Consider the following 15444-nt stretch of genomic DNA (forward strand, 5'->3'; position numbering starts at 1 on the left):
CGCCCCCGGCCCTGCCCCAACTCCACCCCTTCCCCACCCCTTCCCCAAAGTCCGTGCCCCAACTCCGCCCCAACTCCGCCCCCTCCCTGCCCCATTGGACCCCTTCCCCAAATCCCCGCCCCGGCTCTGCCTCCTCCCCTGAGCGCGCTGCATTCTCCCTCCTCCCCCCTCCCTCCCAGCTGCGCAAAACAGCTGTTTCACGGTGCAAGCGCTGGGTACTAGGGGGGAAAAAGCAGGCTCTCTCTCGAGGGATCAACATTCACTTTCCTTCTCGAATGATCAACATTCACTCTCTTTCTTGAATGATAAACTCTTCTTTGGGGAAAAATAATAATGGCAAAATCCCAGACGTTTTTAGATATTTAAAAATTCCTCCCGGATGGCGATTTAAGAACCAAAAAGCTGGACATGTCCAGGAAAATACGGACTTATGGTAACCCTACAGCACAGCAGAACTGCCAGGCTAGAGCCATCGGAATAATAAACTGTGGATATGGGTCAGCTGCTATCTAAGGTAAGTGGGTGAGGCGGTTCTGCTGACTAACAAGGACACCTTGAAAGAAAGGGGTGAAGGAGGAACAAGGACAACAGTGCAAAAGAAAGCATAAAATAAAGTTGAGTTTATTTAATTTTGCAAACTTGCCACCCCAACAATCCAGCTTTTCTCTTTATCAGTCTTTGTTTTTCTCCCCTCTTTCTCCCTTTTCACATTCTCACCATTTCCCCCCCTTTTTCTCTTATCCCTGACCCTGTTTTTTATCAGTCACTGAGATGATCTTTGTGCCTTTGAGACTGAGACCGATCTGGGTGGCCAAAAATTAGGTAAAAGGAGCCACTTGATTCTCAATCAGGTCTAAAATCCTCACCTTGTGAATGTTTAGGTTTCTTTCCCCGCTCCCCACTCCACCCCACCCCACCCCAGTAGGATTTGTTTGAATTGCTTGAATTTGTTTGAAGGCAGTTGTTTCTGTAATGTTATTTCTGGATTCAAATCCTCAGTTGCCTCAGTGATAGAACAAGTGTGGTGAGACTTTGGGTATGTCTGACTTGGGTTTGAGTCCAAGCCCCGCTCCTGTCCACACACAAATCTGTCTGACTCAGGTCAGCAAGCACTCAGGACCCGGGTCCTAGGACCCTGCTAGGGAGGTGGGTCAGAGCGCAAGTCCTACTGCGATTCAGGTCCAAGTCCTATCATTTTGCAGTGTAGACACCGCTCAAGGCACAGGCCCGAGTCAGAAGGTCTGCGTAGTGTGGTATGGATGTATTAGTGTGGCTGAGAGACCTGGGTCTAGCAATTATAAACCCAGGTTTACAGTGCAGTATGGATGCTCAAGTGCAGGCTTGGAAACACGGAGTCCATAAGCCTGGATCCCACAGACGCAGGCTTAGTGTACAGTGTAGACATACCCTACACGGATCCATGCTGAGAAATGCTTCAAGTCCATCAAAAGGAAAGCATGGTAGTGAAAGACGCCAAGGGTTGGAACCAAGAGAAATCCCTAGTGTAGACAAGGGCTAGGATCAGTAGCCTCTTGGGGCAAGGTTTGTGTCTGTATTTGTTTCGGGGAAATGCAAAACACACTTTTGGGCGCTACAAAATAATAAGTAATGATAATGGCTGGGTTGGGGGGGACACTGGGTGTAGCAGGTGGAATGTGTGGGGGTAGCAGGTGAGCATGATGGGTGCAGTAGTTGGGCATAACACCCTAATAGGCATTTTCTGGTGATAATGTCTCCAATTCTTCTGTTCCTCACCTGTCATGTTAGGTTAGTCAGAAGGACGGCTGCTCAGCAGTGCCGCAGGATTATCCCACCCATGTCTGCAAGGCTCCCTTGGAAAAGGCCGCCCACACACAACCCTTCCCCTTCGGCCCAGAACCACCGACCAACACCTGGGTGATCCTGAACATCATCTTCATAGACTAGAGAACACTGTGCATGGAAGCCAATCTCCAGTTAATCAGCTCAAGAAGCAGATCATGCAGAAGATGAAGTTTGGTGACTTGGGGTCCATTGATCTGCTGTATGAGGGCTGGGAACTGAAGGGCCCAGACAACCTGGAGCAGCACGGAGTGAAGAACCAGGCCAACCTGGTTAGCTTATTCAGATGTGCAGGAGGGGGAGAGGAAGGGGAAGAAGGAAAAGGGCGGGGAGAGGGTCCCTTATCATTAGAGCAGGAAATTGTTGGCATTTGAAGGAATCCAAACTGCTTGTATTTCTCCCAGGCACTTCTAGGGCACCAATCAGCATCACATCTAGGCACTGGTTGCTGTGTCCAGCTTTTCACACTACATAGGTTTGAAAAGTGTCATTTAAAAGACGGAATCTCAATGCTTTTTTCAAAATACAACCCTTGGATGGAAAATGGAAATAAACTAAGAAGAATATTAGCAAACCAGCTGAGTTTCTTTTCTCCTGTTTCTTCCGTTCACCTTTTTGTTTTCAATTCTGGTCATGCTCCCCTCAGAGGAAGTTTTCAGACTGTCACGTTGAAAGAGGGGAAGTGTGATCTCCTGGTCTGTGCACGGCACATGGAATCAGGACCCCTGGGGTCTAATCTCAAGCCTGACGCTAATCCCCCTCTGTGACCTTGGGCATGTTGCTGTGCCGCCCTGTGCCTCAGTTTCCCCATCTGTGTAATGGAGATAATGGTACTTATTTCTCTCACCAGAGGTGTAGTGAAACTCAATGAATGTATATCAAGAGCTCTGAGCAGCTTGGAGGGATGAGGATGTGGAGGAGGGAAAGAAAATAAATGTAGACAAGGGAGGAAAATACATGACTGGAAAGGAAATTGTGGGACATAAAGTGCAATCCCCTGCTATCGCAGGCAACCTCATCAAACATACCGCCTCCCCACTGGAGGATCAACCCCCAGTCACTTGCATGGCAGGCACAGATCTGCACCACTACATGAAAGAGGAACACAGAGAAACAGAGGGGAGAAGAATATCATGTGGAGAGGGAAGCTTCAATTCCCATCACGATATCAAAACAAGAACCGGGAGGAAGGCAGGAGGCTGGGGTTGCATTTGAAGATGGGGATAGGAGCTTTGCTGACATTTCCTTTTCCCCCTGAGCTTTGCACTTGTGACCTGGCCCTCAGCAGCAGCAGGGAGCTCCCCAGGTGCAGCCTCTCTGCTCTCATGGTTCACACCCCTCCCCTTCCCACACTGATCCTATAAAGCCCCAGTCCCACAGCTTCCTTGTATGGGAAGTGGCTGCTGGGCAGGGTTTTACTAGCAGCTCCTGACACCATGGGGCTGGGCTATAGGCATTTTGTGGGCTTAGTGCTGCTCTGGTCTCTGGGGACAGCCCTTGGGCAGGGGGACTTCCGCAGGGTCAGTTTCTCTGTCTTGCAGCATGGATATGAGTATGACTGTGGAGACTATGGAATGCAGCTGCTGGTCTTTCCCAGCCAGGGCCGCACTGTCCGCTTCAAAGTTGTGGGTAAGTGGCTGCCTGGAGGGGTCCTCCTATGCCTTTCCATCTGCTCATGGTGTTAACTAGGAGTTTCTCTGACTTAATTACTTCTGTTGGGCAGGCTGGAGAAGAGATGTGACCTCTTCCTTTTGCCATGATCTCAGCTGGTCTGCCTGTTAACCTTAGATCTTGAGCTCCTGGGCTAGTCTGATGGGGCAATTTCCTGCATATCCTTGGGAGGCTTTGTTGAATTAAATATGAGTGTCCATTGCCCTAATGACTGGTCTAGGGCTAACTTGTGCTCCCCTTTATGGGGGAGGGGCTACTGCAGCTCCTCCAGGAACTAAACAGTGGATGGCCATTATGCAATCTGGCTGATTTGCCTTCTCCTCTGGAGAGGCTCCCATACACTAGTTCAAACTGGGCCCTCTGGGGACCAACAGACCAAGAAAGGACTCCTAGATAAAGAGCCTGAGTTTAAACTGACTCAGCAAAGGGACAGACTGTCTCACCAAGGGTTGGGAGGGGTGATGCTTGGGGAAAGGTTGAAGGAGAGACACCTACCAGAGCTTGAGTTAGCAGTTGCAGTGACCTTTGGTCAGCTTCTTTGCATGCATGAAGGGTCTTATTTTTTAACATCTCCTCTGTCTCAAGAATAAATGTGCTTGCTTAGAAGATGCTGAGTGGTAACTTACAGCAGCTGGCAATACACTGGTCATAGCTAGGGCCCTACCAAATTCAGTCCATTTTGGCCACTTTCACAGTCATATTTTTTAAAATTGTAGCAATTTCATGATTTCAGCCATTTAAATCTGAATCTTTGTGGTGTTGAAACTGTAGGGGTCCTGACCCAAAAAGGGGTGCATGGGGGGGGGGGCACAAGTTGATTATGTGGGGGGGGTTGTGGTATTCCTACTCTTACTTCTGTGCTGCTGGTGTGGCGCTGCCTACAAAGCTGGGCACCCTGCCAACAGCTGCTGCTCTCCAGCCTCCCAGCTCTGAAGGCAGCTCAGAACTGAAGGTGGCAATACTGTGACACCCCTAAAATAACCTTGTGACCCCTGCAACTTCCTTTTGGGTCAGGACCCCCAATTTGAGAAATGCTGGTATCACCGTGAAATCTGTATAGTATAGGGTAAAAGCACACAAGACCAGATGTCATGGTTGGTGACTCATTTTTCATGGCCATGAATTTGGTAAGACCCTACCTATTGGAAAGTGCAGGTGCTGGCCATTTAGGCAGTCTGGCTTGCTGGGGATACTGCAGTGTAGGCAGGGAACACAATGGTCAGGAGGCACAGAGGTGCAGGCCTCTGCCCAAGAGAGGTGATGGCTGAGGGCCTAGAGTGGATGTCCTCAGGGGACCACAAGGAAGGAATACAGGTGTAGATACTCTGAACTGACACTCTCCTTTATGCCTCACAGCACTTCCTGTGAATATCCTAGGCTGTATCTGGATGGCCTAAACAGACTGGTGCCAGACCTAACTCTTCCTTCTAGCTTATGTTATTGCACATGCTCCTGCCCCAAAATAAGCCTCTCAGTTGTGAGTCCTGGACAGAAGGCAGAGGACACAAGCCTTCTTGTAACCTCCCAAAGGATTGGCTTTGAGTTCTCAGCTGCTTATGTGGCCTAGGCTTGTCTTGTGGGATAACTTTACACTGGAGTCACTGCAGTGTTCTGAAAGGGCTATGTCCCAAAACCTCACTTGAGAGTCAGCTGATCCCTTATAAATGGGGAATCTCCCCATTTTAGGATCAGGCCTCCCTGAGCTGCACTGAGACTGCACAATGTAGTGGACCACTATCCCTGCTCCAAATAGGAGTACTTATGAGACTTTGGTCTTCTGCACTACTGGGGTGGGTGGAGGGTGCCGAAGGAACTCTCATGTCAAACTTCTCCTGCCACTTCCATGCTATCTCCACAGATGAGTTTGGGACAGCCTTTGAGGTTACCAACTGCTCCATCTGCCTCCACTGGGTCACATCTAACCAGGAAGGGGTGGTGACCTTCTCAGCAGGCTACAATGGCTGTCATGTGCTGAAGAAGGTGAGTTTCTGACCTCCATGGCATCCTCTGTGATCCTGTTACGAAGACCTGTGCCTGCATCCCAGCAAAGCACAGTCCCTGGCTCTGGTCCAGAAAGTGTCACTGAGCTATTGCAGCCATGAAGTGTTCAGTTGGACAGCCCACAGTATCTTACTCTGACCTCTTCCCTAACCCCCTGCAGAGAGGTGCCGCTATTGGCTCCCTACTAGTCCCCCTGCACCTAGTTCTATTAATGCCTCAGGGTTGATTGACACACCTAATACTTCTACTTCCTTTTCTGTACAGGATGGCCGTAACCACCTGCAGGTGCGAGTGGAGGAACTGCTGAGCACCAGGGCTGTTGCTGCCACCCGTGACGTTAACTTGACCTGCCCCAAGCCCACTGAACGTGACTTAACCCCAGAGGAGACCATGCGCTACGTGCCGCAGCCGGGCCTGGTGCGCCCGGTGCCCGTGCCGCAGCCGGGCCTGGTGCGCCCGGTGCCCCAGCCGCAGCCGGGCCTGGTGCGCCCGGTGCCCCAGCCGCAGCCGGGCCTGGTGCGCCCGGTGCCCCAGCCGCAGCCGGGCCTGGTGCGCCCGGTGCCCCAGCCGCAGCCGGGCCTGGTGCGCCCGGTGCCCCAGCCGCAGCCGGGCCTGGTGCGCCCGGTGCCCCAGCCGCAGCCGGGCCTGGTGCGCCCGGTGCCCCAGCCGCAGCCGGGCCTGGTGCGCCCGGTGCCCCAGCCGCAGCCGGGCCTGGTGCGCCCGGTGCCCCAGCCGCAGCCGGGCCTGGTGCGCCCGGTGCCCCAGCCGCAGCCGGGCCTGGTGCGCCCGGTGCCCCAGCCGCAGCCGGGCCTGGTGCGCCCGGTGCCCCAGCCGCAGCCGGGCCTGGTGCGCCCCATCTATCCTCCACTGAGTAATAGAGGTACATTCTCCTGTGTCTCCACCACTGGGATTCAGGGAAGCTGTCTTGGCCCTTCACCCTTGCCCAAGATACTGCAGAACACCTTCAAATTCAGAACTTAGCCCATCCTGACTCTGAGGCCTCTACCAAGAACTATCCTGGCTTGTGTCAGGGCTGGATGATAAAACCAGAACTATGACCTTTCTTGTACTAATGTGCTTGGGGGTGGTGTGGATCTGAGCATGTGGTGTCTGGTCCATGGGTATTGTGTAACCTGTTGTGGTGATTGTGTCTGCAAATTTAATCTAATTGTGAGATTGACTGTAAAATATGTGAAAGTTCATAAAGTCATGAAGTAGTGATGGGGGAGACACAGGGAAGGGATAAAGGAGACAGACTGAATTAGTCTAAATGAAAAGGCCTATTGATACAACTCAAGGACCAAGTTGAAACCATACTCAGTAAAAACAGATGTGGAACCAGAAACAAGTGGCCACTTGTTTACCAATGAGCCCTAATAAGGGTGGGCTAGTCTAAGAACCCATAAAAAAATGGGTAAAGACAATAGTTGTGGGAGAAGACCAAACAAATGAAGCCTACTAGAGCAAGCTTCACCATTATAGCTACCACTCCACTGTCTCCTGGGGCCCTGGTCCTGAGGCATGCCCTAACCAGGCCAGAGAGGGATCCAGATGACCTCTCCACACAATCGGTGGTACCCAAAAGTATCTTGGAGTAGAAAAGTGGCCATGTACTGTGCTCCCAACAATCTTCAATACTCGGTCTCTAACCTGATCTTCCAGGTGCCCACCTAACACAGGAGCAGTGCCAAGTGGTGGCTGGGAAGATCCCCTGTGCAAATGCCCTTGACCAAGCTGCTTGCTTCCAGGCTGGGTGCTGCTATGATGGGACTGACCCAACTACTCCTTGCTACTATGGAAACACAGGTAAGGGACCAGCTGGAGGAGCTCTGGCCCACAGAGCTCAGGGCACGTTAACATGATAACACTCAGTTGGAAGAGGAGCTAGGCCACAAGTCAGTTGTCTCATTCCATTTCCACTGGGCAGGGTGAAGAAGCAGGGGATGGAAAGTGTCCCCAGGTCACTTATTCAGGGCCCAGAGTTGATGTAAACTAAGCACATCCATAGATGTTCATGCCCAGGCTTGTGGTCCTTCCCACTTAAAGCATGGGAGCTCTCCACAACAATTCCCACTACCCCAACTGTAAAGGGTGGAGAGGAAATGGCTCAAGAATACAAGCCTGAAACCTCCTTCAGTCTATGAAGGGCCTACAGTGTGAGCTCTGCTACTGCAAAATAAGTGGAAAGAATCCATCTTATCTCCAGGGGTTCCACTGGGGGAATATCCTGGGCCCAAGCCCTCTTTTCCATAGCCTTCTCTATTCTACTGAAGGAGAAATAAAACAGGGGGTGTACTAGCCTGTGTTCTGAGGCATGGTGAATATTGGCCTCTCCCTCAGCATGCCTGTGCCCAAACCTAACTCTGGCTTGTAATAAAGGGTTGGGAGTTCCTGCCCCCACATGTTCCAGCATCATTGGGTTGCAATTGCTGTGCTTAACCTACTCCTTTGTGTTGCAGTCACTGTTCAGTGCCTTATGGATGGTCACTTCATTCTGGTGGTCTCCAAGGACATGTCTGACCACCCCATCATCCTGGACAGTGTCCGGCTAGCCTATGCCCAGGCAGGGTGTGATCCCATCAGGATGACTGAAGCTTTTGTGCTCTTCCGCTTCCCTCTCACACAATGTGGTACCACAGTCCAGGTGACAATACATTCCCTGACATAGCACAGAACCCTTTCTGCTTCTCAAAGGGACTAAACACCTCCTGTTTCCCATTCCCCTCCAGATGATTGGGGACAAATTGATCTATGAGAATCAGCTGATCTCTGGCATTGACATACAGACTGGGCCAGAGGGCTCTATCACTCGGGACAGCACCTTCATGTAAGTTGGTCTACTTCTGTCCTGGAAGAGTCTTTCAGTGAGACAAATCCATTCTTTCTGAGGAATCTAATAAACCACCTGTCAACTCCCTTTAGTTTCTAGTTCTTTTAGGACCAAAGAATCTCAATGCTAAGTTGGTTGACAGCTGACTTTCCAGTACCACCAAACAACACTATCTTTCAGTTCAGGACTGCTAATGAATACTAGAGCTTGACAACTCTACATTTCAGTGGGAGGGAAAACTGACTCTGGAAACCAGAAATCAAAATTCTGGACTCTAGTCGGTTAGAATTTGTCATCAAAGATTAACTTTGATTAAAATATCCTGTAGAAAATTGACAGTTTTGACCAGCTCTTGGTGTGTGTCCAATTCCAATGAGAAGGAAGAATAAAACAACACTGAAATGTGGCTGAGATGCTAGGGTAATGGCTTCTACTGTGGCAAACCACCATGCAATTAATGGCAAGTAACTAGAGCCTCTTTCTGAATCTCCTAGTAATGACTGCCCACCTCTCCCTATACTAGGTTACTCATTTGGTGCTGACTCTCAAGAACATGTGTCAATGACTGAATTGTCAACTGTCCATTGGAGACTTCACTTGGATATCTTCCATCCAAGTGCTGACTTAAATCAGCCAACAAGGTTCAGTCTGACTAGATCACAATTTGAGGCAGTAAGGCCAAAACCTGAGTGGGCTGGGAATGAGCAATTGTGTAGGATCTTATGCACTCAGTGAGTGGCACTTGGATCTTGCCATGTTGAGCAGTGGTGGCCATTTAAACTGAATGGGTACAAATAGCCACAGGGCAGGGGGAGGGTGAAGATGCACAATGACTCCTAAAACACCTTAGCTTGGCTAACAAACCTCAGCTCCATCTCCTCCCTCTGCTCTCTCCTGTGCAGCCTCCATGCTCGCTGCATCTACAATGCCAGTGACTTTCTGCCAGTCCAGGTCGAGGTCTTCTTGCCCCCCACACCTGCTCCAGTCACCCAGGCAGGACCCCTCCGGCTTGAGTTGCGCATCGCCACAGGTAGGTGACCCCTCACTCCAGCACTGAGATCCCATCCCCTGAAGGACCACAGTGTCTCAGCTCTGCTCTCCTCCTACCCTCTCCCCACAGACCCGAGCTACAGATCCTATCTCACGGAGAGAGACTACCCTGTGGTGAAAGTGCTCAGGGACCCTGTCTACATGGAGGTTCGCATCCTGCACAGAACAGACCCGTCCCTGGTTCTGGTTCTGCACCAGTGCTGGGCCACCCCAAGCGCTAACCCCCTGCAGCAGCCGCAGTGGCCCATCTTGGTGGACGGGTGAGTGGCTGGGGGTGAAGGGAATTACTGGCTCTCAAGGAGTGGTAATCCTGGGAACCTGCTTAAATCTACCCCTCCTTGTTCCTAGGTGCCCATTCCTGGGAGACAACTACAGAACCCAGCTTGTGCCCATGGGCCCTGCATCTGAGCTGCCCTTCCCAACTCACCACCAGCGCTTTGTCCTCTCCACCTTTGCCTTTGTGGACTCTGCTGCCCAGATGGTGCTTGAGGGACTGGTAAGGGGGTGAGGGGCTGAATGCCCATCTTTGGTAGCCATTCCTACTACAGCCAGGGTAGTGACCCCAAACAGCCTCTTCCTCGAAAGAAGAACATTGCCCATCCAACTGGAAAAGCTCTGTTTTGGAGGGTGGTGCAGGCTGCAACCCCTGTAAGGAGTTGTGCTGAATCTTGGTACCTTGTTCACATTGTGGTAGGTGAGCATGTGGGGCCAGCTGGCTCACATGTTCTGCAGCCCCACTTCTCTTCTCTTCAGGAGCAGTGCTCTTCTATCCTAAGAACATTGGTCTTCATCCCTATGACCACTGAACTGCATGGTTCTAGTCACTGCTGACCTGGACAAGACTGACCTTGGGTGGAAGCAGCTCTAGCACAACCTGCATCGGCCTTCTACCAATTGGAAAATAGCATGGAGCTTTAGTTGCTGCAGTAGGGCCTCCTTGGGGTGAACAAATACCACCCCAGTTCTCAATCCAAGAATAGCCTACTCATAGGTTTTGCCTGCCCAATAAATCCACCTGAGGAACTCCTCCAGTGACTTGTACACACGGGCACCTGCTTGGCTGGTGATGTACCAGGGTGCATTGCCCTCTGCTGAATGCCATGACTAGGGACTTCCCCAGTGAAGATGCAAGCCCAGTATTACAGTAACGTGACCCCAAAGGTTAAAGGGGTGGGGGAGGGGGCTGAATGGCTATCTTTGGTAGCCATTCCTACTACAGCCAGGGCCAGTCCTTTTTAGGAGATGCATGTTTGAGGCTGTGCACTTGCTGACTAGAATGACTGGCCAGTGCATTATCTAACTTGGGTTCCTGCCATGTCTGGTTTAGGTGTACATCTTCTGTAGTGCCTCAGCCTGCTCACCATCCCAGCTGGAGCCCTGCCAGACCATATGCCCATCAGGGGTGACTGCAAGTAAGTCTGGCCTCTCTGTGCTAGGCATGGATATGGCATGCTGCTGGTGCCAGACCCACACTGGCTGAAGCTCATCCAGAGCTCTCAATTAGCATGTTCTAAGACTAGAAAGTTGGCAAGGAGCATGAACTTTCGCTCAGACCAGTGGATCAGCAGCTTCTAAGAGCATCACGTAGCTATACTGAGTTACTTCACACCAATGCATCTGACACAGACCACGAAGTCGGATTTCCCCTGGCCATCCTTTTGGCAGCCATGATAGGACAATGGCCTGACTGTCCCCTGTAGCTGTGTAGGAACCAGTAAATGCTCCTTGGACTCCACAGGCCAGATCCTAGTTCTGTCTCCAGGACAGTCCTGAGGCCTAGATGTGTGAGCAGAGATCACTCCTTGTCAGCTCAGCAGCTGGTTCTGAGTGAGCTCTGCTTCAGCTTGCTGACTGCATCCTACTGGCAGTCCTGAAGAGCCTCCAGACTCTCTAATTCTCTCTCCTTCTCCCCCTGCCCCCCCAGGAGGCCGTCGGTTCCTGACTATCCAAAATGGGATAGAGCCTCTCGATGTGGTGAGCTCTCATGGGCCTGTGATTTTTCTAGGACAGCCCAGAGGCATTCAAAGATTCAGTCTATGGGAATGAAGGTAACTCTCCTCTCAAACTCTCACCCCACTCAGTGGTGACTGGCACCATGGCCAGGCACATGGCAGTCCTGTCTTGTTAGGAGGCACTGTCTCTTGCCAACATGTGAAGGGGGGAGGTGGGGACTGAATCAATGACCTGCCTTGTAGGAGGGAGCTGGTTCCAGATGCTTGGCAGTAGCAGCTGAGGATGCATGGACTCCCATCTGGCCTGGCTCTTACTCATGCCCCCCTGTTTGGAGAGTGGGGGACACAGGACTGAGATAAGAGTAACTGAGGATGTCCTATTCAAAAGCATGTAGCTGGGATTTAAGTTGCTGGATAGCAGTGGCCCATAAGGGGCAGGGAGTAATGCAAAGAACAATCTAACTGCGTCCAGTTTAGAATTAGTGAGTAGGGATGGAGTCAAACTACCATCCCTGGTGGGGATGGAAGGATACCTAGATTCACAATCTCCTGGCCACCTATCTAAGCCATAATCTCCTTTTCCCATAGATCCTGTCTCTAGACTAGATTTGTCCCCTGTGCTCCTGGCTGGGCTCTTGCTGCTGGCTGTGATCTCCATTCTCACTGCTGTGATCATGCTCTGGAAGAGAAAAGGCTGGATGACAGGGTTCCAAAACCCTCATGAAGGAACATTGTAGCAAAAACCAATAAAACTGGTTGTATCCTACTGGTCACTTGTGGTCCCCATTCTCTTGGGGTGGGCAAGGGCATGTAGTACTCAGAAATAGCAGTTAGATGGCATCTTTCTGTAAACCAAAGGTGGTATCCTTCCCCACTGCCCCATGAGTAGACTTCTAAGGTTCTAGAGGCCCCACAAGTTCAGACTGCATGCATGCACCAGTCCCTCCAAGCAAATATTAACTGCATCAAGGCTGCCTCACCAGCACAAGTTTCCATAGCTCAACTTGCAAAGACACAAGACTTGTTTCTTGCTATCTGCAACTATGGTAAGTGTCTGTCTGTTCAGCACAGGTTTCTCCCTGTTGCAAGTGTCTCCTTCAAGCATCCATGAGAAGAGGTGCTCCCCTCTATACCACCTAAGGGCCAAAGTAGAGAAGCTCAGCTCTAAAGAGGTCCCTAGGAGAATTCCATTACCACCCTCAGAGGACCTCTACATAATATGCCAGGACTGAGGCACCATGCACTAGATCTACCCACAAGACTTGTCCTCTGAGAGTGAAGGGCAAAGGCAGCTGATGTAGCCAGCTGGCACTAGCATTCAGATCCTCCAAAGCAGAGGTCAAAAGTGCAGGGCAGTAGATTCTAGGTGTACAGCAGCCTAGAGCTGACACTCTAAATTCTTTAGAACTGAGCCCAGGTGTTTCACATTGCTGAGTTGGGAGAGCCTTTAGCAACCATGTGCTACACCACCAATGCATCTTAGTGGTTAAGTATGACTATGGGGAGATTTTGACAGCCCAGCAAAATGTCTAGGCCAGGGCTAGTACTGGAATATCTTATGTTTATTGCCAAAAGCAGCTGGCAGCCTTAGCATAACTAGTCAGTAGGGGGTTGACATGAGATGTGAGCATGGGCCTGCTGCCTTCCATGGTCAGCAATTTCAAAAGAGCTTAAGTCTACTTTTTTTTTTTTTTTTAGGCCAAGCTAATGGACTGTTATGCAGGAATAGTCCTGCACCTGTAACATTAAAAATCCTTAAGTCTTTCTCTCCTGGACATTTTGATGTGATTTCTAGCAGTTCCTAATAGAAAGGAGCTAGACAGGTATGAGGAATCTTGGATGTAACCTTCTGGACATCTCTTGGAATCCCCAGTGATAGGTGGATAGCTGGCCACTTGAGACCTTCCCTCCAGAGCATGGGTAACTCATGCTAAAGGGTTAGAGCACCCCAAACAAATCTAAGTCCTTGACCTCAGTAAAAAACACTTGTTTTGGGGTTTTTTGGGATTAAAAGCAATTTGGGTTTGTGCTAATCTTTAATTAGACAGATGTGTTGTGTCCCTTTGACTTCTTCCTTGCAAAGGGTACAATTACCCTAAGGTTTGGGTTGAGAGATTCCCCAGGTAACATGACTGGCTCAGTGATTTAAGAGATAATATGGTAGGTCTGAACAAACAACCCGCTGGCAGGTACAGCCAATTCTGCTGGTCAGTCCTCTGACCAAAAGGTTGGTGTGCAGAGACAATTTCTTGATACTTTAAATCACCGCTTCTTGGAGTGGCTGGTACAGGAAACCACAAGGGGAGAGGCAATTCCTGATTTTAGTCCTGAGTGGAGCACAGGATCTGGTCCAAGAGGTAACTATAATAGGACTGCTTGGAAATAGTGACCATAATATTTAACATTCCTGTAGTGGGAAGAACACCTCAGCAGCCCAACACTGTAAGGGGAACTATGCAAAAATGAGGAGGAAATTAAAAGGTACAGTGAAATCCCTGCCAGCTGCATGGACACTCTTTCAAAGACACCATAATAGAGGCCCAACTTCAATGTGTACCCCAAACTAAAAAACACCATAAAAGAACTAAAGGGCCACTGTGGCTCAACAACCGTGTAAAAGAAGCAGTGAGATAAAAAGGCATCTTTTAGAAAGTGGAAGTCAAATCCTGGTGAGGTGTAAAAGGGGCATAAACACTTACAAATTAAGTGTAATAAGAAAAGTCAAAAGAGTTCTGAAGAACAGATAAAATATTTAAGTACCTTTTGAGTTTTTGGTTATGACATCAGAAGCAGGAAGCCTCACAACCAGTGAGGCCACCTGGACAATCAAGATGAAAAAGGAGCACTTAAAGATGATAGTCATTGCGGAGAAACTAAATGAATTCTTTGCTTCAGTCTTCATGGCTGAGGATGTAGGAAGATTCCCAAACCTGAGCTGTCCTTTGTAGGTGACAAATCTGAGGAATTGTCACAGACTGAAGTGTCATTAGAGGTGGTTTTGGAATTAATTGATAAACTTAACAGTCACTGGGACCAGATGGCATTCACCCAAGAGTTCCGAAAGAACTCAAATGTGAAACTGCAGAACTATTAACTATGGTTTGTAACCTGTCCTTTAAATCAGCATGTCTACCCAGTGACTGGAAGATACCTAATGTAACATCAACATTTAAAAAGGGCTCTAGAGGTGATCCCAGCAATTACAGACCGGTAAGTCTAACATCAGTACCAGGCAAATTAGTTGAAACAATAGTAAAGAATAAAATTGTCAGACATGTAGAACATAAATGGGTGGGCAAAAGTCAATGTGGTTTCTGTAAAGGGAGATCATGTCTTACTAATCTATTAGTTATTTGAAGGGGTCAACAAACAAGTGGGCAGGGGGGGATCCAGTGGATATAGTGTACTTAGATTTCCAGAAAGCCTTTGACAAGGTCCCTCACCAAAGGCTCTAACATAAATTAAGTTGTCATGGGAAAAGAGGGAAGATCCTTTCATGGATTGAGAACTGGTTAAAAGACAGGGAACAAAGGGTAGGAATAAATCGTAAATTTTCAGAATGGAGCGGGGTAACTAGTGGTGTTCCCCAAGGGTCAGTCCTAAGACCAATCCTATTCAACTTATTCATAAATGATCTGGAGAAAGGGGTAAACAGTGAGGTGGCAAAGTTTGCAGACAATACTAAACTGTTCAAGATAGTTAAGACCAAAGCAGACAGTGAAGAACTTCTAAAAGAGATCTTGGAGTCATTGTGGATAGTTTTCTGAAGACGTCCACACAGTGTGCAACAGCAGTCAAAAAAGCAAATGATGTTAGGAATCATTAAAAAAGGGACAGAGAATAAGACAGAGAATATCTTATTGCCCTTATATAAATCCACGGTACGCCCACATCTTGAATACTGCATACAGATTTGGTCTCATCTCAAAAAAGATACACTGGCATTAGAAAAGGTTCAGAGAAGGGCAACTAAAATGGTTAGGGGTTTGGAACAGGTCCTATATGAGGAGAGATTAAAGAGGCAAGACTTTTCAGCTTGGAAAAGAGGAGATGAGGGGGGATATGATAGAGGTATATGAAATCATGAGTGGTTTGGAGAAAGTAAATAAGGAAAAGTTA

At 49.3% G+C, this 15444-nt stretch overlaps 1 protein-coding gene across 1 annotated transcript; it reads left to right on the forward strand.

The window, feature by feature from the left end:
- Positions 1 to 3197: 3197 nt before the first annotated feature.
- Positions 3198 to 12091, forward strand: LOC102930168 (zona pellucida sperm-binding protein 1-like). Its single transcript, XM_043549595.1, has 12 exons — positions 3198 to 3450; positions 5351 to 5472; positions 5758 to 6373; positions 7156 to 7299; positions 7953 to 8137; positions 8223 to 8320; positions 9226 to 9353; positions 9444 to 9633; positions 9722 to 9869; positions 10701 to 10785; positions 11298 to 11421; positions 11914 to 12091. The coding sequence occupies exons 1-11, from the start codon at positions 3258 to 3260 to the stop codon at positions 11417 to 11419; spliced, it is 2031 nt and encodes a 676-aa protein (XP_043405530.1). The 5' UTR covers positions 3198 to 3257; the 3' UTR covers positions 11420 to 11421; positions 11914 to 12091.
- Positions 12092 to 15444: the final 3353 nt, after the last annotated feature.

This window comes from Chelonia mydas, chromosome 6 (assembly GCF_015237465.2).
Source record: "Chelonia mydas isolate rCheMyd1 chromosome 6, rCheMyd1.pri.v2, whole genome shotgun sequence".
NCBI lineage: Eukaryota > Metazoa > Chordata > Testudines > Cheloniidae > Chelonia > Chelonia mydas.